At 52.6% G+C, this 27,446-nt stretch overlaps 4 protein-coding genes, 1 long non-coding RNA gene and 1 other non-coding gene across 6 annotated transcripts; 2 read left to right on the plus strand and 4 right to left on the minus strand.

Annotated features, from left to right (window-relative positions):
• Positions 1-1,161: 1,161 nt before the first annotated feature.
• Positions 1,162-4,598, minus strand: KLK8 (kallikrein related peptidase 8). Its single transcript, XM_068528403.1, has 4 exons — positions 4,469-4,598; positions 3,888-3,889; positions 2,449-2,580; positions 1,162-1,314 (listed from the first exon to the last, which is right to left on the minus strand). The coding sequence occupies exons 1-4, from the start codon at positions 4,596-4,598 to the stop codon at positions 1,162-1,164; spliced, it is 417 nt and encodes a 138-aa protein (XP_068384504.1).
• Positions 4,599-7,820: 3,222 nt separating this feature from the next.
• On the minus strand, positions 7,821-13,128 carry LOC137753204 (kallikrein-9). The gene is made up of 5 exons (XM_068528270.1): positions 13,086-13,128; positions 12,755-12,911; positions 9,607-9,872; positions 8,387-8,523; positions 7,821-7,973 (listed from the first exon to the last, which is right to left on the minus strand). Exons 1-5 carry the CDS (start codon positions 13,126-13,128, stop codon positions 7,821-7,823), a joined length of 756 nt encoding a protein of 251 aa, XP_068384371.1.
• TRNAV-CAC (transfer RNA valine (anticodon CAC)) lies at positions 11,124-11,196 on the plus strand. Its single transcript has one exon. It is a non-coding gene; the product is annotated as a tRNA-Val (tRNA).
• A 4,402-nt stretch (positions 13,129-17,530) lies between the features above and the next one.
• KLK10 (kallikrein related peptidase 10) lies at positions 17,531-20,942 on the minus strand. The gene is made up of 5 exons (XM_068527500.1): positions 20,852-20,942; positions 19,965-20,148; positions 18,980-19,254; positions 18,659-18,792; positions 17,531-18,055 (listed from the first exon to the last, which is right to left on the minus strand). Exons 1-5 carry the CDS (start codon positions 20,940-20,942, stop codon positions 17,903-17,905), a joined length of 837 nt encoding a protein of 278 aa, XP_068383601.1. The 3' UTR covers positions 17,531-17,902.
• LOC137752723 (uncharacterized) lies at positions 20,715-22,524 on the plus strand. Its single transcript, XR_011071272.1, has 4 exons — positions 20,715-20,927; positions 21,263-21,377; positions 22,116-22,197; positions 22,325-22,524. It is a non-coding gene; the product is annotated as an uncharacterized lncRNA (long non-coding RNA).
• Positions 22,525-23,847: 1,323 nt separating this feature from the next.
• KLK11 (kallikrein related peptidase 11) lies at positions 23,848-26,132 on the minus strand. The gene is given in 6 exon segments (XM_068527502.1): positions 23,848-24,000; positions 24,419-24,555; positions 25,132-25,209; positions 25,212-25,396; positions 25,759-25,924; positions 26,066-26,132. Coding segments are annotated over 6 exon segments (759 nt in total). The 5' UTR covers positions 26,106-26,132.
• Between the last annotated feature and the right edge of the window lie 1,314 nt (positions 26,133-27,446).

A 27,446-nucleotide genomic window follows, 5' to 3' on the forward strand; every position in this document is an offset into this window, starting at 1 on the left:
GACGCCCACAGGCAGGCTCAGAGAAAGAGTCACGCCTTCGTGGTAGTTTAAATCACTTATATGGGGCAGTTTTTCTGAGTTTCCTCTGGCCAATCATCTTGCTTTGTCTGGCTCTGAGTCCATATTTGGTTTAATTCAGGGTCCTCCCCTGTGTGTGTGTGCATCTCTTAGCCAAGATGGAATCCAGCGCACAGACCTGTGGGAAGGTCGACACCACATATTATGGGGTGGCGCCCCCTCCCTTTTCGACCTCTAAGGAGCCTTTCTGTACATGTGTAGTTGGGAGGTCTCCTTGAACTCGAGAATGAGAAATATGTGGTCTCCTTATCTCTTATCTGGGCAGGGCTCAGCTCCTCTCTCCTGCTATTGTCTTCATCTTGGAGTATCTGTCTACAGGGGACAAAATCCAGCGGCTCAGCCTGGGGACCTTCTGTCTCCTGCCTCAGTTTCATGGATGTTCATGGGTACATATTTAAGCTATTTCTATATTTCTTGCACCTTACTCTGCATATCTCACAATTTTTATTTTTTTATTAAAAAAATTTTTTTTGTTAAAGTATCTTTTTTTAAAAATATTTATTTATTTATTTAGGCTGCACTGGGTCTTAGATGAGGCATGTGGACTTTAGTTGCAGCATGTGGACTTCTTAGTTGCAGCATGTGAACTCTTAGTTGTGGCATTCATGCAGTATCTAGTTCCCTGGCCAGGGATCAAACCCGGGCCCCCTGCATTGGGAGCGTGGAGTCTTACCCATTGGACCACCAGGGAAGTCCCCATATCTCACAGTTTTTAAGGAGAAATCTCCCCCCAAAGCTTAGATACAGTTTAGCTGCTTAGAAAAACTAAACAAAAACCCATTCAACTGTGTCTTTCACAGGCCAGCCCATTGGATATTTGGAAATCCTTATGTCTTCTCTCCCCTGAAATTAACCTCCCATTCCTCCAAGTCCTTCCAGAAAAAAAAGGAGATCACTTTGGCCAGTGGTGATGGCCCGAATGGCCATGCAGGTCCTGATCTCTCTCGATCTCCCATCACACCTCCCAGCAGGGTTCAGACCCTCTGCCCCTCCACCCCTCTCAAGAGGGCCAAAGCACACACAGGCAAGGGGCCAGGCTGATGTTGTGAGTTTACTGAGGGAGATCTAGAGCTCATCTTGGGATCAGCCCTTTCTGCCCATGGTCTTAATCCAGTCCAGATAGTGGCAGATGTTGGTGTAGACGCCAGATCTCTCAGGCCGCCCATAGAGGTCTGATCCCCAGGATGTGATGCCCTGGAGAACGCCACCACATACCAGTGAGACCCTGGAATCTCCCTAGAAGGCGAGAATAGAAGACTTTCCCCTAAGATGCCCTGCTGTACCAGTATTTAGTACCAACTTTGTAATGTGATTGGGTCCCTTGAGATAAGAGCATTGTAGCCTGGGACGAATGGTGAGAGAGAGCGGTGGGGCTTCCATGTGCAGGAGATGCAGACAGGATGTCTAAGGGCAGTGGAGGAAATCCTTACCAACGAGGGAAGAGAATGCTGTCTGCAGGGTACAATCCAGAGAGAAGAAAGTAGGAATTACATGGAGGGGACTGAGTTCCTCCATTCCTGGCCACTCTTGAAGAGATCATTGAACCCAGTTACAAAACGTAGGAGAAAGGAGCAGGGTTCTTTTGGATACACACACACCCAAGGGACAGTGGCGGGAGTTATTTGGGAAGAAACCATTGTCTCTAGGGAATCCTCCAGAAAGATTAGATTCCATGGCCGGATCACTAATGGAAATGATTCTATTCCTGGCCAATAGGAAAGGAAGCGTTGAAGCATTGTCTTCAGGGACCAATCATAAGCAAAGGGGGTGGGGCTTCCATGAAGGGGACAAACCCAAGGGGAGCCGTGAGGACTGAAGTTGCAGCCAATAGGAAAGAGAGTGTTATACCTTTGGCAAATCTCCAGATGTGTCACCTCGGGGTTGAGGAGCTCACTGAGGGAGCATTGAAGTCAATGGCGCCATTCCCTGGCCAGCTGGGAAGACAGCATTGTTCCCCAAGGAACCAATCATAGGAGAAAGCAATCATGCTAGGGAACCCAGTCAGGACTCGAAGAAAAATAGCTGACTACCTGATCATCGGTAAAGTCAGCACGAATTCCAGGCACTAACACTGAGAAAGAGGGCAGGGAGCTTGCGTACCCTCTAGACTCAGACTCTCTCCTTCATGGACTTATCCCCTCACTCCCTTTAATCCCCACCCTGCAGGCAAGCGTTCCCAAGAAAGCAACAAGGACAATTCAATTATTCTGATTCCTGTGCTGTGTAACCTGCAGGGAGAGTGTGCCTTCTCTGAACCAGCTTTTCACTCTGTAGAGGTAGGGGTGCTGACTCTTGGGGAAAATCCCACTGCCAAGCCTCCAGTCTCTACAGTGCGAGTGAGGGAAGAAGAGAGTTTCAGAAGTCACTCACCTGGCATGTATCAGTCCCACTGCTTTCATTTGCACAGACCATACTATCTGTGACTTGCCCAGGGTAGGCGTCTTCACACTGCTTCTGAGGAATAATTTTTACTTCTGCGCAGCTGAGGGTGTCAGGAAAATTCTCCGAGGAGGCAGAGGTTGCAAGTTCCCAGAGACAGCAACACTCTTCCCTCCATCCCTGTCTGTATCTAACCTCCCTTCTGTGTATCCACAGCTGCACAGGGTTTTCTGACACATTTCACAGGGCACATCACTTCTCACCACATGAAACAAAGCCATGGCCCCTGCTGTTTCTTCTTCTCCACCTAAAGAAGGACCTTTGGACCCTACCTTTTGTTTCTTGCCCTGAGTTATTTTCAAATTAAGGATCAGGTGACTGGGGGACATGGATGTGCCCCCTTGGGACACCTCTGACCCTTTCTAATATTCCCATTCCCAGACCACCAGGTCTTCAATCTCAGCTAAATCCTACTTCTTCCAAATATCACCTCTTTCTAGAAGCCTTCCCTGACCATTCTAATTAAAACAACACATCTCGGGACTTCCCTGGCAGTCCAGTGGTTAAGACTTCTTCCAATGCAGAGGGTGTGGGTTTGATCCCTGGTCGGGGAGCTAAGATCCCACATGCCTCAGGGCCAAAAACACCAAAACATAAAACAGAAGCAGTATTGTAACAAATTTAATAAAGACTTTTAAAAAAATGGTCCATATCAAAAAAAAAAATCTTAAAAAAACCCCACAACACCACCTCTCCATCACTCCCTATTCTCTTCCCCTCTATGATATTCCATTATAGCACTTGACTCTACCTAATATTTCATTTTATATGTATTTGTTTATTGTCTATTTCCCCACTTAGCATGCAACTCCATAAGGCTTTGTACACTACAGTACCTGGGGCATATCAGATGCTCACAAAATCAGTGTTGAATTGGTGATTGACAGTGGAATTAATCTTTCTTATTAACCTTTGAAGAATAGACTTGAGAGGGAAAAAATTCTATCTGGTACCTCTATGTGCCAGAAGCTATAGGCCCACAATCTCATTTGACCCTCACAGCAGCTCTTTGAAGGAGGGATGCTTTCATTCCTTCATCTATGCATTCTTTCAACAAATGTTTATTGAACACATACTGTATACCAGTCACCACCCTGAACACTAAGAACCCACAATGAAGAAAATAGATATAACCTGAGCCCTCATGGAGCTTAAAAATCTATTGGATAATTATCCCAGTTTTGTAGATGAGGAAAGTGAGGTCAAGAGGTGGGAAGGGACTTGCCCAGAGAAAAGGGGCAGAGCCATGGTTTGAAATGACCTGCCTGATTCATGAGCAGCTAGGTTTCCACAGCATGCCATTGTCTTCTTAGGAGTCAGACAGGCAGGGACCTGAATCCTGACTTTGCTTTCCTGGCGAACCACATCACCTCTTTGAGCTGAGCCCCAATGTTTTCATTGTGAAGCAGGGCAAAGGGCTACCTGAACTCTGAAGCCCCAGAGGGAGGACCTCCATGGAGGTCCAGACTTTTGGGTCCAGAGTGAGGAGGGAACTGGGGACCTAGACTGTGAGTCCTGGAGGAGGAAAGACCTGGACTCCTGGGTGTGAGGGGATCTGGGGCGAGGAATCTTGGGTTCAAGAGGGAGAAGAGGGAGCCTGTTTTCCTGGGCCACTGAGGAGCCCATGTATCCCAAGTCTGTTGTGAAGACTATGTAGAATCCTGTACCCATAAAAGGTCTCATAACTCTCCACCTTAAAGGAGGGGTGCATTCATTCATCCACTCATTCATTCATCCATCCACTTTTTAGAGCCCTGTGGACGATCTGTTAATTTGTTTCCTTTCTCCCACCACTCCTGTTAATATTCCGGTCTTTAAGGTTTCTAACATGGACCCCTTGTGAACTTGAACGTCACAATCACCTTCCCTTCTTTATCTACTCTACAGGCAAAGCTTTGCCAATGGCTTGGGGCCCACTGGGACAACCAGCTCCTCCTCTCCCTCCCACTACCTTGAGGGCTGGTGACCGAGCTCCAGCTTGAGATGGTGCACTTCTGGCCAACTTGAGGGCAGTGATCTGCCAGGTTGATGGGCTTCACTTTGGGCCCCAGGGATGCCCGACCACATAGTCGAATGAGCATCAGATCACGGTTGTGGTCTTCGTTGCTGCTGTTGTAGCAGGGGTGTGGGATGGACTGAGCCACAGCCGTTTCTTGTTCTGACCCATCCTTATTCTGCAGACTGTGATCTCCCAGGTGGACTGTGTATTTCCTGTAATGATGGGGGTGGTTTGGGACCCAGGCAGGGATAAGGGCTCCCAGCCCCCTCCTCTCTAAGACCCAGGAGTCCAGGTCCCCTCTTCTCTCAGACCTCCATTCTCGGGGACCCAGTCCCCAGCTCTCGCCTCCTGAGGCAAAGCCCCAGCCCCCTCTTTCCCCAGGCTCCAGCCCACCTCTGCCCCCGGAATCCACTCACAGTTTTTTACGGTGGGCTGCTGTGAGGACGCAGTTGTCATCTATGAGAACATCCCCACATATTAGCCGGACACCCTGGAACAAGGCTGTCTGCCAAGGCTGCTAATGGGGCGTGCACTCCTGGCCCTCCAGCACCTTGGTCTCCTGTGCTCTCAAGTGTCCTGCAGCAGGAGGGAGAGGGTTAGATCACCATCCTCTGGGTCAGTGCAGGGGGCAGGAAAACCACTGTGGTTTCAAACGGATACACACACACACACACACACACACACCCTCCGGTGTTTGCCTCGCAGCTTGCACATGCTGCTACACAGATACACATGTACACTCATGGAAGCCCGTGAGTCATCACACACAGAGTCACACACCTGAGCATGTGCCCACATGCCCCGTGCACTCCTGTGTGTATCTGTGCCCCCTCAGCAGGCAGCCCTGCTGGCTTAGTGCACCTCCTGCAATACCAGCAGAACTCAGCGCATTCCTACCTGCCGCTGCGTGCGCCGTGCTTCCGGCCACCCCACAGAAGCTCCCGCACGTAATCGCGTGCTTCCCATCTCCCCACATGCCACCACGTGCACCCTTTTAGCCACCACCATGGTATTCCCACAGGCTCAGGTGCTCCACCGATGACTTCCGGGCCCCCCCCCCGCCCCCCACCTGCCCGGGATTCCAACAGCAAGAGCTGGAACATCCAGATCCAGACTCTGCAGCAGGTGTGGGATGTCCCACGGTGGGGTCTGGGAGACAGAGAGGACAGGGCTGAGCGGAGGAGGAAGGAGACCAAAATCCTAGGGATCCTGGGATTGGGGAGGAAGCAGAGCTTCTGGAGCAGTTCTTCTGGGTCCCGCTGGAGGAAGGGGCTGGGGACCCAGATTCTTGGGTGTGAAGAAGAACGGGATGGGGCCCCAGATTCCTGAATCCGAGGAACTGGGAGCTCAGGGGCTGGATTCCTACGTTCCAAGGAAGGAGGGAGTTAGGATCCCCAGACTCCAGGGTCTGAAGGAAAAGGGAACTGGGAGCTGGGACTCCGAAGTCTTGGAGAGCAGGGGCTGGGGTGCTGATTCCTGGGTCTCAAAGGAGGAAGGGATCTGAGGTTGAGGTCCTGGGCCCTGGAGGAGGGGGCTCAGGGGCCTGATGCCTGTGTCTGAGAACTTTGGCATCTCACCTTACAGAATTCAGGGGGCGGGGTCACCTACTGATTCGGATCCAGAGGAAGAACACCCCGCGTACTTCAGCTCTGCCTGCCTGGTACAAGATTCTGGAGCCTTTTAACTGGGACCACCAGCCTCCTGCTCCATCTCCTCCCACTTGGGGGCCGGCGGAGTAGCAGGGAACTGGACCCCTGGTTATGAGTGAGGAGAGGCTCAGGGGCTGAACGGAGAATCTGGAGGGAGGAGGGGTTGGAATCTCTTTTTTTTTTTTTTAATTGGGGTAGAGTTGTTTTACAATGTCTTGTTAATTTCTACTGTACAACGAAGTGGAGTTCCCTGTGCTCTACAGCAGGTTCTCATTGGTTATCTATTTTATACATATTAGCATATATATGTCAATCCCAATCTCCCAATTCATCCCACCAACCTCCCCTCTTCCCCCCTTGGTGTCCATGCTTGTAAACTGATACAGCCACTGTGGAATCTCTAACTCTTGAGGTCTGGGAGTGAAGGAGCTTAGTGCTGTGACTCCTGGGTCTGAAGCAGAAACGGCTGGGGGCCCAGACATCCTGGTCCGAGCGAAGAGGGGGTGAGGGCCCCTGACTCCTGGAGCTGAGGGAGGATGGGACTGGGGTCCTGGACTCCTGGCTCTGAGTGAGGGGGGAGGGGCCTGGGGCCCGGGACTGCTGGGTCAGAAGTAGGAGGGGGATGGAGGCCCGGATTTGAGGTCTGAGGGAGAAGGAGCTGGCAGCTGAATTCTTAAGTCTTTTTGGAAGGAGTAATTTGGAGCCTGGGTTTTTGTGGGAAGAGGGGGCTGCCAGTAACCTGGAATGGAAGACAAGCCAGTCTTCTTGGTCCCGACTTCTGAGGGCGGATCGGCCCGGCCCACGGGCTGCCCCCTGAGAGGTCCAGATTCCGGAAGGGCAGGTTTGGGAGGCGCTGTGACCTGGTTTCCCCTTCCCCTGGGGGCGATGGGACCAGCCCAAGCAGAACCCAGGAGCTTTGCTGCAATAGGGCTGATGGAGACAGACTTAGGCAGGACCTGCTCGGGGCTTATGGGGAATTGCAACGCGGTGGTGGTTCCCTCTCTGCCCTCCACCGCCCACCCGGTCCCCATCCTTTAGCTCACAAAACCGGCAGTAGGAAGGCGCGGCTCCGCACGTTTAATGTAAAATCATCCCTTGGAGGATCGGAGGGGACAGAGAATCTCTCCCAACTTCTCCCGGTCGGGCCCCGGCCAGGATTCAAACCCTGGACACGCCTAGAACGGGGCCAGAGCGGGACAGAGACCGACACACTGCCTGAGTTCCACGTGGGGGAAGCTACCCTCTCGTGACGTCACGAGGCTGGATCTATGACGAAGGAGGCGTGGCCACAAGGGGTAGCGTCCAGAGGGGGAATCTCACTGGGCAAAGCGCGGAAGGGAGGAGCTATTTAGTGGAAGTCTTTACTGCGGTAGAACCAAACTTGATGCCGTTCCATGGGGGCGGTGGCAGTTCTGGTGACGTCATAGATATGGGGCCAAGAGGGGCGGAGGTGTCTCTCCTCTCCTTTTCAAGGGCGCGCGGCTCTATCATTCGCGGGGGCCAGGGTCTGAATATCCAGAAGCTGGGAACTTGAATATCCAGAAGGCGTCTCCAGGCCAGCCGAAGCCAAAGGCGGAGACCATTGAGGCTGGAGTCTTGCAAACCCTCCTGCCCTGCGCCCACCCTCCTTTCCTGGTCGTCCAAGGCGCGAGGTCTCAGTTGTTCTCCATGGTTTTTCGAATCCAGTCCAGGTAGTGGCACACACTAGTATAGACGGCAGGGCGCTGGGGTCTGGAGCAGGGCTCCGAGCCCCCGGACACCACACCCGCCAGAGCCCCATTGCAAACCAGGGGGCCCCCAGAGTCACCCTGTGCGCGGAAGAAGAGCAGGGAAACTGTTAGGCCAGTCTACTCAGGACATGACACAAGGCACTTTCTCCCTCTCAGGAAGCTCCCAGTTCCCTCCTCCTACGATACCCAGGAGTCCAGGTCTCCAGTCCCTCCTCCCTCAGACCCAGGAGTAAAAGCTCATAGCCCCCACCTCCCCCTAGGACCTAGCATTGTGGACCCCTCTTCCCCCAGGACATAGAGTCCAACCCCCAGTCCCCTCCTCCTTTAGATCCAGGAATCCTGGCCCTGGTCCCACCCCCTCCCAGGACCCAGGTTTCCCAGCTCCTTCCTTGCTCTGATCCAGTAAGTCTGGGGCCCCAACTCCCTTCTCCCCCAGGACCCTGGAATCCCCACAGGATACCCATCCCTCTCCTTTCCAGAGGAAATCTCACCTGGCAGGAGCCCCGGCCGCCCTCCCAAAGGCCGGCACAGAGCATGTGGTGGAAGATGTGGCCTGGATATGCCCGATGGCAGAGTTTGGTCTCCAGGATCCTGATGTTGGCACACTGCAGCGTGAGTGGGTACTGCGCTGTTGGGGAAGGAGGTCCATAAAAGATCAGCAGCTGTCTCCATCACATTCAGCACCCCCCCCCCCCACTTTCCTAAGATGGACCCACGGAGCCACAGCATAAGACTCTCAAAGACAGAAACAAGAGAAAGTGACAAAGCAACAGAATCACAGCATGCAAGAGAAACAGATGGATATGATGGGGAGAGGGCCAAAGAGAGAGAGAGAGAGAAAGACGCAGAGAGTCAAGAGACAAGGAGAGATACGTATGTAACTCACACAGAGAAAAAGAGGGACCTTGGCAGGAGACAGAGACCTCTTAAGGGGAAAGAGATTCTCAGAGGAGGAAATGAAGAAATAGGGAGAAACAGACCCAGAGATATCCAGGGAGAAAGCAGTGAGATAAAGGGGAGGAGACATTTATAGGGAGATGGTCATTGACAGAGACAGAGATACAGATTTAGAGAGACCAGATAGAAATAGAGGGAAAGTGGGGGGAGGGGGCCTTGTAGGGAAACAGCAGCCCTTGGGGTGAACTGCAGGGGACCTGTTCACCTGCAGTGGATACAGAACCTGTATCTTGTTTGAAGGGGGCAGCCTCCACTGATTCTGCCCAACAATGGTCATTATTTTAGAAATATGAACCCAGCATTGCCAGTCTTGAATTTTTCAAGCGAATCCAGAAACTTGGCTTTGATGTAAAATCTCTCAGGTTTTAAATGTTGGCAGCAACAAACTGAGGTGTTTTTTTTTTTTTCCCAAGACATTTTGAAAACCAGTACTGCTGTGGGAGGCCAAATTTGACTAATGGATTTGCTGATTTGTGATTCTGAGTGACGTAGACCTTATTTCAATTCTAAGATGCATATATTTTCACATTTAAACATCTCTGAAATCAGGATGTGCCTTCCAGTAAATATTGTCATACAAGGATAGATGGCACCTTTTTTTCCTTTTCTCGTTTTTAGCGGGTTGTAGAATAATGATGCATCTTATAATTTATAGCATTTAGATCTGATGAAATATATGGGTAGATAGATAGGTGATAGATAGAACATAGAGATGAAAAAGAGAGGGGATTCAGACCCCTGGCATGGGCTGTACCCGTAGGACTGGATGTGGCCCCCCAGCCTGAGATTAGGCACTGGGTGCCTGGGGAGACGCAGGTCCGGCTGAGGTTGAGGGGCTGCACGGCAGGTCCCAGAAATGCCTTCCTGGACAGACGAATCAGCATGATGTCATCACTGTGGTCTTGGGCACTGAGGTTCTGGTTGAACCCAGGGTGAGGGAAGAAGTCTGTGGCCCGGAACAGCTGCTCTGGACCCTCCCATTTCCAGAGGTGGTGCTCCCCGAGTCGGACCCACAGATACCTGTTGGACAGGTCCCAGAGGTCAAGGTGGGATAAGGTGAGGTGTCTTCTCAGCCCCTGTCCTCTTTTTTCTGTCCACCAGGATGCTATGTGACTCTCCACAAGCCACACACCCTCTCTGGGCCCCTATCATCTTCATGTGACATAGAGTGCTGTGTGATTTGAAGCAAGGCACACACCCTCTCTGGGCCCCTGCTTCCTACTCCATCTCTTTGTCTGCCTCTAACTTTGTAGCTCTCCCCAAAAGCTCACACCTCTTCCTAGCCCCATGTCAAGTAAACCACCTTCCTCTCTGCCCCACCTGGAGCCTTAGTGGTGACCTGAGTTCCCTGGAACCATGGAGACAGGTGGAGGCTCCACCTACCACCCAAAAACAGCCCCACCCCCTGCCCCCACAGGTCTGGTGGTTTCTGTAGGGAGTGGCTCTGTGTGTTTTGGTGTGTGTGTATGGAAGGGGTGGGATATGGAAAAGCCCCAAGTTGGAGTCATCTGTAGGCTCAGGCTTTTCCTGTCTGCCAAATCCCTCATCTCTCAATGCATTTCTTCCTGAGGTCTAGCCTCAAGCCCTCTCACTGCACGTCCCAGTACACTTGTTCTGCTCTGGGTTCCTGCCCTGGATAGCTGGGGACCCTCAAGGGGTCTATATGTCCATCCCCCAGACTCTGACTCTGACATTAGGGACGAGGCTACTGACTGAGAACTCAGGGTTTGAGGAGTATGAGGTGTTATTTCTACCTTTTCCCTCTCTGTCACCTTGTTGCCTTGGTTCTGTGTCTGGGATGCCAGTCCCAACCCCACCTCCCAGCCGCAACCTGTCCCTGCTCCTGAATCTCTTGTACCTCCATATTTCTGCTTCTCCCCTTTTTTGTCTTTGGGGCTGAAACCTGAACATTGTTTTCCTAGCCTGATGTACAGGCCTGAGCTAAAAGAGGCTCCAGTATAGAGTGATGCATGATGGGAAATTCTCACACAGCATCCTGTATAGCCCCTGTGCTTCATTCCTAGAGGGAAGAATATCAAACAGGGGGGATGGCCCATTTCCCCAGATAATATAAAAAGGATTTCTGCATCAGGTAGATTCTAGAATTCTGTTAGAATGCCCAGAATCTAAGATTCTGGAATTCTAAGATTCTAACACCTTAGAAATCCATGATTTTAGAATTCTATGAGGCTCAAGTTCTAGAATCTTATGAATTCGAGATTCTAATGTTTTCGATTTCTCTGGATCAAAAAGTCTAGGATTTTGGGGACTTCCCTGATGGTCCAGTGGCTAAGACTCCGCACTCACAGTGCAGGGGTCCCAGGTTTGATCCCTGGTCAGGGAACTAGATCCCACGTGCATGCCACAACTAAGAGTTCGCAGGGGCTTCCCTGGTGGCGCAGTGGTTGAGAAACTGCCTGCCAATGCAGGGGCACGGGTTCGAGCCCTGGTCTGGGAAGATCCCACATGCCGCGGAGCAACTAGGCCCGTGAGCCACAACTACTGAGCCTGCGCGTCTGGAGCCTGTGCTCCGCAACAAGAGAGGCCGCGATAGTGAGAGGCCCGCGCACCGCGATGAAGAGTGGCCCCCGCTCGCCGCAACTAGAGAAAGCCATCGCACAGAAACGAAGACCCAACACAGCCAAAAATAAATAAATAAATAATAAAAAAAACCCAAAAACAAAAAAACAATACTAACAGCCTAAAAAAAAAAAAAAAGAGTTCTCATGCTGCAACTAAAAAAATAAAAAACGATCCCTCATGCTGCAACGTAGATCCCGCGTGCCTCAACCAAGACCTGGCTCAGCCAAAATTAAATAAATAAATAAATAAATGCCTAGGATTCTTTAATTATCTGAATTAAATCTAGGAAACAAAGAACCTGGAATTCTAATATTCTGGGATAATAAGACAAGAATTTCATCATTCTAGAATTCTAGAAAACTTTGATTTTAGAAATGTAAGGATTGGGATTCGAATAGTTTGAAACTCTTGAATTCTCTTGGTTAAAACTCTGGGGATTTTAGAAATCTTGAATGATAGCATGCTGGGATATTAAATCCACCAGATTCTAGACATGTATGAATATAAGCTTCTAGAATTCTCTTGGTTCAAGATTCTAGAATTCTACGAATCACAGTATTCTAGGATACTGTCATTCAGAGATTCTAAGACTATGAGCTTCTATACTCAATGAACCTAGCTAGAACAGTTTGAATCTAAGATTCTAGGGTTGCGCTATCCAACACAACTATTGAGCACTTGAAATGTGGCTAGTCCAAATTGAGCTATGCCATACTTGTAAAATACATGTCTGATTTCGAAGGCTTAGTATAAAAAAAAAGACTAAACTATGTCATTCATAAATATTTAAAAACTGATAATTACATGTTGAAATAATATTTTGAGATGGCAAGTTAAATCTGTTTTTAAAATTAATTTTACTCATTTCTTTTTTACCTTTTTTAATGTGTCTACTAGAAAACTTAAACTTTCCTGTGTGATTGGGGCTATATTTCCATTCGAAATTCCAGTGGCCCTGCTCCAGGCTTCTCAGAGTCTACCAGTCTCTGAATCTAGGATTCTACAATTTAGTGAAGCTAATGTAACATCTCCTGGATCCAAGATTTTAGGAGTCTACGACTCTGGATTTTTCTGGGTCAGAGTCTAGGCTTCTAAGAGTCTAAGTTGCAAAATTTACACTCTTAGAAACAGATTATTTTGGACGCTAGAATTTGGAGAGTGGACATTTTGTCATTCTAAAGAGTTGAACTTTGGGGAACATAAATGGAGGCTCAGCCCTTCCTGCCCACAGCTCCCTCCCTCCTCTACGAGGCCCCTTGCCCCCTCTCCCTTTCCTGACCTCCAGCTCCTGCCCAGAGGGGGCCGCCCAGGTCACTCACGGCTTTCGGCAGTGGGCAGCTGTGAGCAGCCAGCGGTCACTGATGAGGGTCGCCCCGCAGAAGAGGTGGGTGAGGAAGAAGAGCCCAACCTGCCAGGGCTGCGAGTTGGGGCGGCATTCCTCGGCCCCGATGTCTCGGTGGTCTGCCCAGCTGTGCCCTGGGGGTGGGGGTGGGAGGCAGAAGGGTTGGTGAAGAGCCAGATGGGAGGGCTGGGGACAGATGCTGGGATGCCTAGAGGGCAGGAGTGGACGCCTGGGGGACAAAGAGCATGGCAGAGGGGCGCCGGGGGGCCATGGAGAGGCAGCAGATGGCAGGACGGCAGGAACCTCACCTTCCAGGAGAGAAAGCAGAGCACAGATGAATCCCAGCCTCATGACCTCCAGGGTGCCTTGGTCCTGGAGCCTGCTCTCCAAGTCCGTACTTCTTTATGGTAAACCGTACTATATCCCTCCACCCTGGGGCCGCCCCGGTGATTAATCTGGGTTGGGAAATACTCCAGGGGGAGGGGGAAGCCGAAGAGCCTTGACTGGGGGCCTTGCGCAGGAAGACAGTACAGAGGGACCACTTGTCAGGATGAGCTGGTGGCCTGCAGCATCAGGGAATCCCGCTAAATGGGGGAGGGGCTGAGGGATCCTGCTAAATGGGGGAGGGGCTCAGGGATCCTGCTAAATGGGGGAGGGGCTCAGGGATCCTGCTAAATGCGGGAGGGGCTCTGGGTTGTATAGTCCTTCTGGGGTTCACTAGAGGGAGGAGCCCTCAGTAACCCTGACTTCTGGTTACAGCATCTAGATGCATGATATTCTGTGGCCTGGAGGAGGGAGAGGGAAAGGAGGAAGGTCCGTAAGGTGGAGTCCTGGGGTGGAAGCAAGTTTATCTTGAATGTAGCTGCAGTGGGCTGGGACCAAGGTACTGGGCAGTCTGGAGGGTTACATAGAAGGACCTCCCAGAAATCAGGCAAGGAGTGGGAGAAAGAGTCAGAACTCAGAGCAAAGAAGGCAAGCAAGAAGGCAGGATGGGGTGAGGCAGGGAAAGAGGGAGAAAGAAAAAAAAAACAAAACAAAACAGGGAGATAAAGACATTGAAGGATGCAGGACGAGATAAGGAAAGAGAGACAGAAACACTGTCTGGAATGGCAGAGACTACAAAGAGAGCTGCACATGTGTACAGTACACACCCACAGAACCCTCCCTGCACTGGGGGCAGAGACTACAAAGAGAGCTGCACACGTGTACACACCCACAGAACCCTCCCTGCACTGGGGGCAGAGACTACAAAGAGAGCTGCACACGTGTACACACCCACAGAACCCTCCCTGCACTGGGGATTTGGGCCCCTTTCCGTGAGGACAGAGGCTTCTCCTAGCATGGTTCCAACTGGGTTAACTCATTCTTGTCATAACCTTTTTCACATCCTCACCACTCCAAGGATCCAGGTGCCCAACCTAGGTGGAACTAAGCACTTTTCCCATTCTCTTAATGCCACCATATCTTGGCTAAGTCCTGAGAACATGGTCTTGTTTTTTCCACCCATCTCCTCCCCTCCACTGTCCTTCCCATCACCTCATCTTTCCTGCTTCTCTCCCCATCCCTCCTTCTCACCAGATGGGCAGCCCTTGGAGGGCCAAGCCCAGATCTGACTCATCTCTGTGTCCCTCACATCACCCTGTTCAGGGCTGGGATCATGGGGGGGCCTCAGGAGATGTTAATTGAATGAGTGAATGTCTTTCTCCACGTCTTTCTTTTTCCAGTGAACTCCAATTCATTCTTCAAGATCCAACCTAAATGCCCCTTCCTCCAGGAAGCCTTCTCTGATCTCTCCAGGCAGAGTCCATCTTTTCCAGCCTGGGCACTTCCAGGCTTCTTCCATTTTCTGTTGCTGTAAGCCTGGTTATCAGGCTGGGTCTAGGCTCCCCTTGAATGTGTACAACTCACCGTGATGTAGTGGTTTGGAGCATGGACTCTGGAACTGGACCATGTGGGTCCAAGCCTCAATGCTGGTTAATTATTAAGTGTGTGACCTTGGGCAAGTCACTGGACCTCTCTCAGTTGCTCCATCTATTAAGTAGCAATAATAACTGGGGTTGTGGGAGGATTATGTGAATTAACACATATGAAGCACTTACAACTGTGGTAGGCATTCAATAAATATGTTTGTCCCTCACCTACAGAGCCCTGCACTGCCACCATCATAATACATATTATCCATGGCTGCAGTTGCCTTATACCCTCTGCAGACTGGGAAGTCCTCGAGACCAGGGACTGAATACCCACTATGTGCTAAGTGCCATACTAACTGCTTTATAGAACATTTTGATTGCTAACTTTATTGACTGTTTACTCTGTGCCAGGCAGTTGGCTAAACATTTCATGTATGCTTTCTAATTTAATTCTCACAAGAGTCTAACCAATCTCTGTTTCATAGTGGGGATGATTGTGGTAGAGAGGGCATTCAAGTTTTTTGCTCAAGTCACACAGTGAGTTACAGAAATATATTTTCTTCCTGGTGAACTCCTACTGATCCTTTAAAACCCCATGCATATATCCCCTCACCTGAGAAGCCTTCCCTGATTCCTTCAGGAGGAGTCCTTAGGCCCTCTTGGGGCACCCTATGCCTCCTTCTGTTACAGCACTGATCAATTTGTGTTATTTGTTAATTCAACAATGTGTTGAATGCCTTCTGTGTGTCAGGTATCAGACCAGGTGCTTAGAAAACCACAGTGAATAAATGAGTCCCTGCCCACATTGACTGGGTGAGGGGAAGTAGGGGACAGACCATTATGGAGTAAACAGATAAATGAGATCATTTTTGCTATAACAAGTGCTGCAAAAGAAATAAACAGAGCAATGGATTAGTGGCCAGGGAGGAGGAGTACAGGGGCAGACCCCTTTAGCCAGGGCAATCCTGGAAGGCCTCCTTGAAGAAGTGACCTTTGAATGGAGACCCGAATGACAAGAATGTAAGACTTCCTGACCTGACTAGCAGCTTCTTGAAGGTAGGGCTCACTCTGAATCATCTCCGGGACCTGGCATAGGACATGGCTCAGTAAACACTTATGATGTGACTAAAGGAATGGGTGAATTGCCTTTAAAAATGAATCGAGTTTTTGAGTTCCTACCTACTTCGCTTCTGATTCTTGCATAATGAACTCAGCTGATACGCCTGATTGATGTTTCCTGGGTGTGCTAATAGGAGTGGGGGGATAGTCAGCGGAAGAGAGCTGTGTAGTCTCTGCTCAAACCCTGTGCCCCAGTCTTCTGTGGGCTCTGTGGGGGCAGGGACCTTGTGGTCACCACTGTGTTCCCGGCGCCCAGCACCGGGCCTGCCATACAACAGGTGCTCAATAAATTGGTGTGGGCTTCCCTGGTGGCGCAGTGGTTAAGAACCCACCTGCCAGTGCAGGGGACACGGGTTCGAGCCTTGGTCTGGGAAGATCCCACATGCCACAGAGCAACTACGCCCGTGCGCCACAACTACTGAGCCTGCACTCTACAGCCTACGTGCCACAACTACTGAGCCCACGAGCCACAACTACTAAAGCCCGCGCGCGTACAGCCCACGCTCCGCAACAAGAGAAGCCACCGCAATGAGAAGCCCGCGCAACGAAGAGTACCCCCTGCTCGCCGCAACTAGAGAAAGCCCGCACACAGCAACGAAGACCCAACGCAGCCAAAAATAAATAAATAAATAAATATTTTAAAATAAAAATAATAAAATGAAACTGAAAGACTGTATTTAAAAATAAATAAATAAATAAATAAATTGGTGTTTGAAAGGGGAAACAGGGAATTCCCTGGTGGTCCAGTGGTTAGGACTCCATGCTCTCACTGCCAAGGGCCCGGGTTTGATCCCTGGTCAGGGAACTAAAATCCCACAAGCCTCGCCAAAAAAAAAAAAGGGCGGGGGTGGGTAGTGGACAAAACAACCTGTGCTGGATGGAAAATTTCTACTGTGCATATGTTACCGCTCCAAAGTCTGGGCTAAGTGGAGACACTGAAACTTCTGTTAGCTTTGCCTGGATTCCGTGTATAATAGCCCCTAGCATGGGAATATTTACACAGGGACAGTTTCAGGGAGAGAACAAGAACCCCTCCGCCCAATTTTCAGGACAAAATTTCAAAGCCAATTTGGGATGGGGGTGGGGATGGAGTTGGACTTAGGGTGTCTGGGTGTTGGATCAGGGAATGAGAATGGAGATGTGGTAGAGCTGGAATTGGAGCCGGTAGTAGGTGAGGGGATGGGGATGGATCTAACAAAGAAGCCAAAAAATTTCCCCTAAATTTCAGAGGGCTTCTTTGCATAAACTTAGCAACTGAAGTGGGGTGAGGTCCTCTGGTCTTAGAGGCTGAGATGGATGCAGGGTGAGGTCCCTTGAGTTCCAGTGGCCCCAGGAAGGCACAGAAGGTACCAGATGACTCAGAGACAGCCCAGTTCCTCCTGAGACAGGAGGAACAGGTGTTGGGTAGACCCAGACATGGGAAACAGTGGGAGGGAAGAAGGAAGTGGTTAAGAGGTGCTTCATGGAACTTGACAGGAGGGTGAGGAATGCAATTCTCCCATCAGCCCTGAGGGATGGGGATGGGGATGGTATGGGGGGTTGAGATTGTAGGCTACCCCTGTGCTTTTCTCCCCAGGACACAAAATCACACACATTCCCACCAGGACCTGTTGCCATTTAATCAGAACTCACTACCCACTGTGTTAGTACTTTGCATGACAATTACCATAACAATCTACACACATGTTATAGCCTCTTCATAACACGTTTATGAGGTACACACTTCATTGTTCCCATTTTCCAGGTGAGGAAACTGAGGCTCAGAGAAGATGCTTGGCTTGCCCAAGGTCCCACAGCAGGGAGTGGTGGAGGAAGCCAGATTGGGTAATTGATAACTTCTCTCAGAGACTAGTGACCACCGGCTTCCTCGTTTCTCATGAACAAAACTTTGCCTCCACTTTCTGCATCTTGGCTTCAACGCGGGCAGAGAACAGCAGTGGGCAGGAGGCATGAGGGAAGACGAGAGATGTTAATAGGTGTGGATGGGCGACAGAAGTTTGAGTGGGGCAGGGGGAGAGTCCAGCTGTCTGCGGGGGAAAGAGGGGAGGAAGGGGGAAGACGGCAGATGGCGAAGCAGTTGCAGGGCCTTTGGGTCAGTTGGAGAGGATGGTTTTCTCTATCCAGTCGCGGTATTTGCAGATCTCGGTGTAGACAGCTGGATGCTGACCAGAGACGCAGGGGTAAGCGCCCCATGAAAGGATGCCCTGAAGGGTCCCATCGCAGACCAGAGGGCCACCCGAGTCACTCTGGGGGTGGGAGGAAGGAGAGATCAAGTAAATACACCAGTGGAAAGGCTGCCACTTGGGGGGTCTGGGGCAGTGATGGGGAAGGGAGGTGTTGGGTAGGGTTGGAGCTGGGTTGGGATAAGGATGAGGTTGGGATGGGGTTGGGGGTGGGATGGGGCGGTGATGGAGTTGGACTTGGGGTTTGGGGGCATTGGGTGGGGGATGAGAATGTTGAGTCGATGGAGCTGGGATTGTAGTTCTTGGCAGGTGAGGGATGGAGCTGGGATTGTAGTTCTTGGCAGGTGAGGGATGGAGCTCGATCTAGAGATAGGGCTGGGGTAGGGGTTTAGGCATGGCTTGAGGGTGGGAATGTGGTTGAGGATGGGGTGGGAAGGGGGCTGGGAATGGGCTTGAGAGTAGACTTGGGGACAGGGTTGGGCATGAGAAGGTGGACCCAAGGAGGTAGAGTTGGACATGGGGCTGATGTTGGGGTAGGAATGGGAGAGTGCTGCACGCGGGGATGAAGTTGGGCTGGGAGTGGCTATGGGGTTGGGGATGTCTGTTTTCCCATAACCTCCCTATGCTGTTCCCATGAGTCAGAGACCCTCTCTGGCCCGTTCCTACCAGGCAGGGGTCCTGATCCGTGTTGAGTCCTGCACACATCATGTTGTTGGTGACCACACCAGGATAGAAGACCTCACACTCTTCAGGGCTCAGGATAGTGACCATGGAGCAACTCAGGCCCTTGGTGTACTTCACTGATGGGAGAAAACATCAGGTAATCCTGGGGTCCAGCCCCCAATCCTCCAGGATCCAGGAGCCCAGATACCCAGACTGTTCCCAACCCAGGCCCCAGGCTCCCAACCCCCACTCCCTCAGGCCCAGGAGTCCAGGTCCCTCGTCCTCCTTCCCCAAGATACAGCCCCCAGGGCCCCCAGCTCTTGCCTCTTCGGGAGGTTGTGGTGCCCCAGCCGGCGACCTGGCACTGGTCTCCGGGCTGGGCACAGTGATAGGGCAGGCGTAGAGGCTGGATTCGAGACCCCAGCACAGCGGGCCAGGTCAGATGCAGCAGCATGAGGTCATGTTCATCTGTTCGCCCGGGCAGGAGGGGGCCCGAGCCCTTGCGGTACTTGGGGTGGATAATAGGAAGAGAGGTCCTGCGGAGCTGCTCTCCCTGGAGAAGCAGCAGGTGGTCATCCCCAACTCGAGCCCACAGAGGCCTGGGGAGGGAAGAGTCTTATGGATGCAAAGCCTTCACTGGGACTGAGACTGAAGCCTGAGTCCCTGGGAAGGAGGGTACAGGCAGTGGGGTGGGGATAGACACTTGGGTCCTGGCAGGGGAGGGGCCTGGGGGCTGGGACTCCTGGGTCTGAGGGAGGAGGGGCTGGGGGCCTAGATTCTTGGATCTGATGGAGGAGAGGGCTGGGGACCCAGACTCCTGGGTCTGAGGGAGGAGTGGGTAGGGGAGAAGGGAGCTGGAGACCTGATCTGGGGGCACATGGGGAAGAGTGATCAGGTGTTTGGGTCCCTAAGTTCTGCAGGAATTGAGGGCAGAGGGTCTACCTTGGTAAACCTACCCTTTTCTTCCTCCCTCAGTGGGGACTCATGAGATGAACAATTTCTTTTAGTTCTAAAGTCCTAACCACACCAGATTCTGACTTCTGTCTGCTGCACACAACTATCTACACCTAAATGGAACCCTAGCAGAATCAGCTGGTCAGTGGCTCTGGATGGGCCCAGAAACGCTGAGAAAGACCACACTGCCCCCTCGTGGCCACAGCACAACCCCACCTCTCCTCCTACAGGAAGCCCTCCGGGACCGACCCCACATCGAGCTGGCAGTTCCCTCAAGTGCCCCAGCCCTTCCAGCCGCCTCCCCGGGGCCTGCCTCCACAGCCCCTGCGTAGCGTCCCTGAGGAGCTCTCCCTACTTATTGTTCCCGCAGTGCGCAGCCGTGAGCACCCAACTCCTGTCCACCAGGACGCCGGCGCAGTGGAACGAGAAGCCATCGAAGAGGGACACCTGCCAGGGCTGCGAACTGCGAGGGCAAGTGCCGCCGAAGGCCCTGGAGCGCGAGAGTGTGTCGTTTCCGGGGAGCAGCAGAGCCTCCGCGACTGGAGAAAGAAAGGAGGTGGAGATCAGAGCAGGCAGGACAGCAGGGCAAGCAGTGGGCTTGGGATCCGAGTGGGGCCATGGGACGGGGCTTCGGAGGGGCACAGCCTGAACCCGAGGCTGTGTGTGGAAACTGGGGATCCTGAAGGAACCGAATGGAAGTGGGCGGAGAAGAACGGCGTGAAAGGGCAAGGAGGCGCGGATGAGAATGGAGGAAGGAGACCTAACAGGTTGGGTCTGGAGGAGCAGGGGCGCTTCAGAGAGCTGGAAGAGGTCAGGAGTGCAACGAGGCGGGGCAGAAGGGGCGGGGCTAAGGTGGGCGGGGCGGAAAGGGGCGGGGATAGAAAGCAGCTCCCGGTGGGTGAAAGTAGGGGTGGGAATAACGCAACTCGCCGGAAGAAGGGGCGGGGGCAGAAGACTCTATGGCAAGACTTGGGGTAAAATAGGGCGAAGTAAGAAGGGGCGGGGAAAGGACGCGGCGAGGAGAAAGGGGGAGTACGGATCCCGGAAGAGTGAAGGGGGCGGGATACCTAGGGCGGAGCTAGAAGAGGGGCGGGTCCGACTTGGGGCTGGGCTTCTCCGGATCTGTGGGTGAGCTCTGGGGTCCCAAGGGGAGGAGAAGTGTGCGGGGCTTGGTGATAAGAGCCCACTCTGCCATCGCCCCCGGTGTCCGGCGCCTCCCGCCGAGCCCTGCCCCGGCCTCACCCCAGAGTTGCGTCATCAGTAGCGGCAGCAGAAGGTTCTCGAGGCCCCAAGGGCCGGCGGCGGCGGAGAGGTGGAGGTGTGAGGGTCTCATGGCCAGGACCTAGGCTGGGGTGGGGGGAGGGCCGGGGGACGGTTCAAAACACTTGCCGGGTCAGAGACCCCAGCCTGCCACGCCCGTCCGCCCATCCTGGGCCACCCCAGCCCGCGGGGACCCGTTTAACTCGCGGCCGACAAACGCAGGGGTGGGCAGACGGGCGATCGGGGCCTGCACAGGCGTGATGGGCGCAAAGGCCCTAACGACGCCGCCCTGGCGTCCTCCTGCTCTCCCTACGCCCGAGGGGAGCGCTCTCCTGGCCGGGGCTGTCCCGGCTGCCAGCCTCTCAGCGCTTCGGCTTTCGCCTACCTTCACAGGTGGGCTGGGGATTCGAGGCTCCGAAGTGCGTCCCGTAGATAAGGAAACTAAGGCTCGAACAAGTCTCCTGCCCGAGGGTCCCCACCTGTGCTCTCGAGACCCACCCCAACCAAGGTGAGGTGCACGCCGCTCACCTGGGAGTCGTGGGGGGGAAGAAGTGCCTCAGTCCTGCCGTGTAGGCCGCCGGAATCCTCTGCCCAGGGACCCCTTCCAGGCCCTCCCTTTTAATCCCGAAGAGCCCGTTTCCCCACCCTGCCCTCAAGGATTCACCTCCTCCCTTTCCCTCTCCCTAATTATGCCCTGGGTGAGGCTGGCACCCAACCTGGGCCCCAGATTCCTGCTCTGGGAGGGGCCTGGGAATACAGGCTTCTCCCAGTGCCCGAAACACCCTTTTTAGAGATGGATTTCATGGAGATTCCCCAGGTCCCTGTTCCAAGAAGTCTTCGCAGATGGGGAAAGAGGGTGCCACATCCCCAGGGGCCGTGGGGGTCGCGGGGATAGTGTCGGAGACAGATGATTGTAAACGAGAGAGAGGAAAATAAATAAACAGGGACGTGCATACCTAGGGTGGCATAATGAGAAAAGCCAGAATGCTGACCCTGAAAGAGGGAGGCAGAGAGAGAAGATAGATTGAAGGAAAGAGTAGGTGCAAGAGACACACACAAACACGGGAAAGAAAACACAGAGAGGGAAGAGGCAGATGCAGACCCAGAGGGATGCTTTGTGCTTGAACCCTCATCCACGGCCAGAGCAGCGTCCTGTGTGTCCCAGCGACTAGCCCATGTGTGCTGGGGGAGGTTCCGCATCATGTGTGGTCACTTCACATACTTCCTGCCATCTGCGTGTCTCCAGGTGACACACAGGCCCGTGAATCACAGGAGGCCAAAAGCTACAAGGGGCATCAATGTCACTTCCGCCAGCTCCCTCATTTCAGGTGAGGAATGGGAGGATCAGAGAGGGCAGTGACTCACAGGAGGTCACACAGCAAGTCCATTTAACAACCCAGAGGCCCAGTTCCAGCTCTGGGCTTCTACTGCTCATGCCAACTACCTCCCCTGCAGGGTGAGCAGAACATCAGAAGAGACCCTGAGCCCTGGACTATTTGTGAGCATATTCTCCAGCGAGAAGTCAGTTAACTCTCGAGGTTGTCCAGCACAGCGCCGTTCAGTTGAACTTTCCGCCATGATGGAAATGCTCCGTTTGTGCTCTCCAACACGGTAGCCACCAGCCACATGTGGCTATAGAGCTTTTGATATGTGGCGAGTGCAACTGAGGAATTACATTTATTTTTTTTAATTAAAAAAATTAAAAAAAAAATTTTTAACATCGTTATTGGAGTTTAGTTGCTTTACAATGTTGTGTTAGTTTCTACTGTATAACAAAGTGAACAGCTATACATATACATATATCCCCATATCCACTCCCTCTTGCGTCTCCCTCCCACCCTCCCTATCCCACCCCTCTAGGCGAAGAATTACATTTCTGACTTTAGGCAATTTTAATTTAAATAGCCATATGTGGTTAGTGGCTACTGTACTGACCTGCACAGGTCTTGATGAACTACCTATTGCAGAGGTCGGAAAGAAAACAATGATAGCTGCCTTTTATTGGGTCTTAGCTATGTGCAGGCTGACTGACTTTGTGTGCTATCATATTTTTGCATGCACGATTTTACGGATAAGGAAAGGAGTCTTTTTTTTAAAAAAATTTTTATCTATTTATTTTTGGCTGCGTTGGGTCTTCATTGCTGCGCGCGGGCTTTTTCCAGTTGCGGCAAGCAGGGTCTACTCTTCGCTGTGGTGTGAGGGCTTCTCGTTGCGGTGGCTTGTCTCTCTAGGTGCGCCCGTTTCAGTAGTTGTGGCATGCGGGCTTCAGTAGTTGTGTCGCACGGGCTTAGTTGCTCCACAGCATGTGGGATCTTCTCGGACCAGGGCTCGAACCCGGGCTCAAACCTGTGCCTCCTGCATTGGCAGGCAGATTCTTTTTTTTTTTTTTTTTAATATTTATTTATTTATTTATTTATTTATTTATGGCTGTGTTGGGTCTTCGTTTCTGTGCGAGGGCTTTCTCTAGTTGTGGCAAGTGGGGGCCACTCTTCATCGCGGTGCGCGGGCCTCTCACTGTCGCGGCCTCTCTTGTTGCGGAGTGCAGGCTCAGTAGTCGTGGCTTACGGGCCCAGCTGCTCCGCGGCATGTGGGATCTTCCCAGACCAGGGCTCGAACCCGTGTCCCCTGCATTGGCAGGCAGATTCTCAACCACTGCGCCACCAGGGAAGCCCTAGTAAATATTTATTGAAACCTTGGTGTGTGCCAGGAATTGTGTTTGAGACGGGAGGTACAACAGTGAACCAAACAACTATTTTCACTCCCAGAGTCACAAGTTAGTATGAGGCAGGAGTAGAACCCAGGTCTCCTAACTCCAAACTCCAAATTGATTATTAAAGTACAGCATCTCTCATAGTCAAGAAGGCCCCCAGAAAAGTACATAAAGGGGTCCTGGCTCAGGCTTCATTATTAACAGAATGAACAGGTACCACAGCACCAAGTAGGGATCAGGGGATTGGGCCGTGATGATCTGGTCCTGGCTAATTGTTCTCTATAGTCTTCTGGATCCAGTCCACATATTTGCAGACCTTTGTGTAAACCCTGGGCTTTCTGCTGACAGCACATGGATCCTGGCCCCAGGAGATGATGCCTTGAAGAGACCCATTATAGACCAGTGGGCCCCCAGAATCACCCTGGAGATGGGGAGGAAGAGAACCAGTCAGAGAGGAGGGGAGGCCTCAGGAGAGGGGAAAGGGTTGGGCATGGTGTTAGGGAGGAGGGGGAAATTGTGTTGGAATTGAGGTGGAGGTTGAAGATGGGGTTGGCAACGGGATTGAGGATGAGGTTAGAGGTATGGGTGAGAACAAAGATGGCGTTAGGGTCGAAAATTGATTTGGGGATGGTTAGGGTTGGAAATAGGGGTGGGACTCGGAATGGAGCTGGAAACTGTGTTTACGTTAGAAATGGCACCTGGGAGTGGAGATGGATTTGGGGTTGCAGTGGGAAGTGGCGTTGAGGTTGGGGCTGAGATTGTGGGTGTAGATGAAGACACAGTTGAGGTTGGAGGTGGGAATGGAAATGTGATTGGAGACCCAGGCCCCGCCCTCTGACCTGGCAGGAGTCCTTGCCCTCTTCTCGAACGCTGGCACATCTCATGGTGTCCGGGATGTTCCCAGGGTAGGCGTCCTCACACCCCTTGTGCTCGAGGATGGTGACGTTGGCACATCGCCAGGTATGGGCAAGGTGCACTGTAGAAATGACATGAGGGGGCACAGAAAATTAGATCCCTTTGGTCCCCTTCCCCACACTGCAGGGCTTGCTCTGAACCCAGCGGAGAACCAGGGACCTTGCTCTGAGTCTGGTTCCTGTCCTGCTTGCTTGCAGTCAACTCACCTCTCTGCTTGTAACTGTAACAACGGTAACGCTATCAAGTAAAATTCTTTACGCCAGTTGCTCTATAAACATTATCTCTAATCCAGCTCTAGTAGGTGGATGTGATTATTCTCATTTTATAGAGAAGAAAACCAAGGTTCAGAGAGGTGAAGCCACTTGCCTAAGGACCTACAACTAGCAGGTTGTGCATCTGGAATTGCACATCATGTCTGCCTGAATCCAAGGCCCAAACTTTTGTCTCCACCCTCCCCAGCCCTTACTTTTCCACTCTTCCTTTCAACTTATCCCACTATTGACACCTCCAGGTAGCACCCTCCTGTATCACTATGAATCTCATCTTTGAAGGTTCCTCTGGTTCCCTATTTCCTTCCACAATCATAAACACCTTCGCCCACCCCACCCCCCATCATGCTCCTCTCTGGAGCCCCTACACTGGGGGCTGGACGTGGTGCCCCAGTCGGAAATGAGGCAGCGGGTGCCAGCAGTGACACAGTGTGATGACACACTGTGGGTCGCACAGCCCAGATGATGAAGGCTGGGGTCGCCATTTTCAGCAGCATGATGTCGTTGCAGCGGGCTTTGTTGGGCAGGCTGCTGTTGAAGTCTGGGTGGGGGAAGGACTCAGTGGCTGCTCGGGTGCGCTCACAGCCATCCCGTCACTGGAGGTTGTGTTCTCCCAGATGAGCTACATATCAGCTGAAGTGAGAGAGATGGTGGTCAGAGATGGAAGGGGAAGGAGAGACAGGAAATGGAGAGTGACATGGTGGGGGGGGGGAAGGAGCGAGATGAAGAGAATGAAGAAACATAGCTCCACTTCCAAACTCATCCCCATCTCCCAGCAAAACCTTATCCCCAGCCCAGCATCCAAGCCCATTCCCAACACCATGGCAGTTCCAACATCATTCAGCCTTCCATCTTCAATCCCAACCCAATCCCCATCATCAATACCCATCTCTGACCCCACTTTCCCCACCCCATACACATTCTCCCCATCCCCAAGCCCTTCTCTACCCATCTCTCCATCTCCAGCCCCCTCCCAGCCCCGCCCCTGCCCCCGCACCCATGGCTTGTGGCAGTGGGCTGCTGTCAGGAGCCATTTGAGGGCGATGAGGGTCGCCCCACAGAGCAGCCGTGTCTTCTGGAACAAAGCCGCCTGCCAGGGCGGCTGGGAATGAGGAGGGCACTCATAGCCTTTGTTGATCCTGGTCTCTCCCGCTACATGCCCTAGAGAGGGTGAGGGCAAAAGAGGGGGCTCGGGCATGAGACGACTCCCAGAAATGGGGGAGGAGGACCATAGCCATAGAGGGTTGGGAATCCTAGAGATTCGAGAGGGAGACCCCTGCCCACCCCCATTCTCCACCGTACCTGTCACCAGAGCAAACATGATTAATTGCAGGATCATCATGGCCTGGAGGCGGGGAGGGCAGGCCCCAGGTTCTTCTGGGAACAAGGAGGGACAAGGGGCCAAATCACTCCATGGGGAGACTTAGGGCTGGTTCATGCCCTCTCTCTCCGCCATGCCTGCTCCGGCTCCCCCCAGGGAGAAACAACCAGGTGTGAGGAATCCCTTGGCTCACACAGCATCCCAACCTCCAAACTTTTAAAATAAATCTTTGGTATGGAGGGTGGCCTTGCAGGGGCCTAATCCTTGTTAGAACCTCTCATAGCCAAGTTGCTGGGAAGGCATTGCCCAGGGCAAGCTACAGGCTGGCTCTGTTTAAGTCAGCCACGGGACCTCGTAGGTGCAGTTTGGAGAATGTTTTCCTTCTTGCCCACCTGAGACTTGGGGCCCAGCAACTTGGGGTGGGAGGATAAAGGGTACCAGTCTCCATTCAGTAACCATCCCAGGGTGATGTGAGCCCTTTGAAGGCTACCTGGGGTGCAGTAGGGGGCTCAGCCTGGGACATCACTCTGGCCCCCACCCTGCTGAACCCCTGCCCCTTTGAAGAACAGTGAGACAGAGCAGGGCAGGGCTGGTCACTGGAAGGGCCAGTGCCCTTAGCTGCCCTGGCCAGCGGGAGTGGGGTTGGAGGGTTGGACTCAGTGACGGAAGGTGGGGTTGGAGGGCACAGAGGTTGGGGGGCAGCTGCTGGAGATGCAGATCAAGGCAGAGAGACACAATCCCCCCACCCCAAGAAGTACAGTGCAGAAGGAGAAATGATGCCGGGGCAGAGGCCTGGCATGCTCAGTAGGGCAGGTGCCTGGAAGGGGGCCTTCCCTTCCCTTCTGGACTCACGGGCTCTGGGGCTGGAGCTCTGGGGGCCTGGCAGTGGTGGCAGACGCGGCAGGCTGGGTCTCGGAGCGGGAGGCACCAGGAAGGCGAGCAGGCAGGGGTGCCCCCTCACCCCCCCCCACCCCCCCGGCAGGCCCAGGATGACTTATTGCCCTGGGGGTGGGGTGTGTGGGAGCCCTCCCCAGGCCGGCCCTGCCCACCTGCCACTGTCACCTCCCCAAGCCCCTCTTCGCTCTGCTTCTCTGTTTCCCCACACCTCTGTGTCCGTCCATCTGTCTGCATCCTTCCCTGTCTCTCTTTACCTCTCCCACATTTCTATCATTCTTTGTGGGTATGTGTGTGCGTGTCATTTTTCTTTCTGTTCCTATGTATCTCTGGGCCTTTTTCTCTTTGTCTAACTCTGTTCTTCTCTCCCAGTGTCTCTCTGCACATCTCCTCTAATTCTTTGTATCTTTCTTTGTGTCTCTGTCTCTGCCTGCCTCCATCCCTGTCTCTTTCTCTCCCTCCCTCCGC

This window comes from Eschrichtius robustus, chromosome 19 (assembly GCF_028021215.1).
Source record: "Eschrichtius robustus isolate mEscRob2 chromosome 19, mEscRob2.pri, whole genome shotgun sequence".
Taxonomy (NCBI): Eukaryota; Metazoa; Chordata; class Mammalia; order Artiodactyla; family Eschrichtiidae; genus Eschrichtius; species Eschrichtius robustus.

Excerpts from the sequence above, each read along its gene's own strand:
- KLK8 (XM_068528403.1), bottom strand. The coding sequence starts at position 4,598 with ATGCTCATTCGACTATGTGGTCGGGCATCCCTGGGGCCCAAAGTGAAG. Across the intron at positions 1,315-2,448 it reads GTGGGACTGATACATGCCAG|GGAGATTCCAGGGTCTCACT; the intron begins GTGAGTGACTTC and ends CTCGCCTTCTAG.
- LOC137753204 (XM_068528270.1), bottom strand. The coding sequence starts at position 13,128 with ATGAGGCTGGGATTCATCTGTGCTCTGCTTTCTCTCCTGGAAG. Across the intron at positions 8,524-9,606 it reads GGCCACATCCAGTCCTACGG|CGCAGTACCCACTCACGCTG; the intron begins GTACAGCCCATG and ends CTTCCCCAACAG. Across the intron at positions 7,974-8,386 it reads GCGGCCGGGGCTCCTGCCAG|GGTGACTCTGGGGGCCCCCT; the intron begins GTGAGATTTCCT and ends TTCCGCGCACAG.
- KLK10 (XM_068527500.1), bottom strand. The coding sequence starts at position 20,942 with ATGAGACCCTCACACCTCCACCTCTCCGCCGCCGCCGGCCCTTGGGGC. Across the intron at positions 19,255-19,964 it reads GCGCACTGCGGGAACAATAA|GCCTCTGTGGGCTCGAGTTG; the intron begins GTAGGGAGAGCT and ends TTCCCTCCCCAG. Across the intron at positions 18,056-18,658 it reads CGGATCAGGACCCCTGCCTG|AGTGACTCGGGTGGCCCTCT; the intron begins GTAGGAACGGGC and ends TCCCACCCCCAG.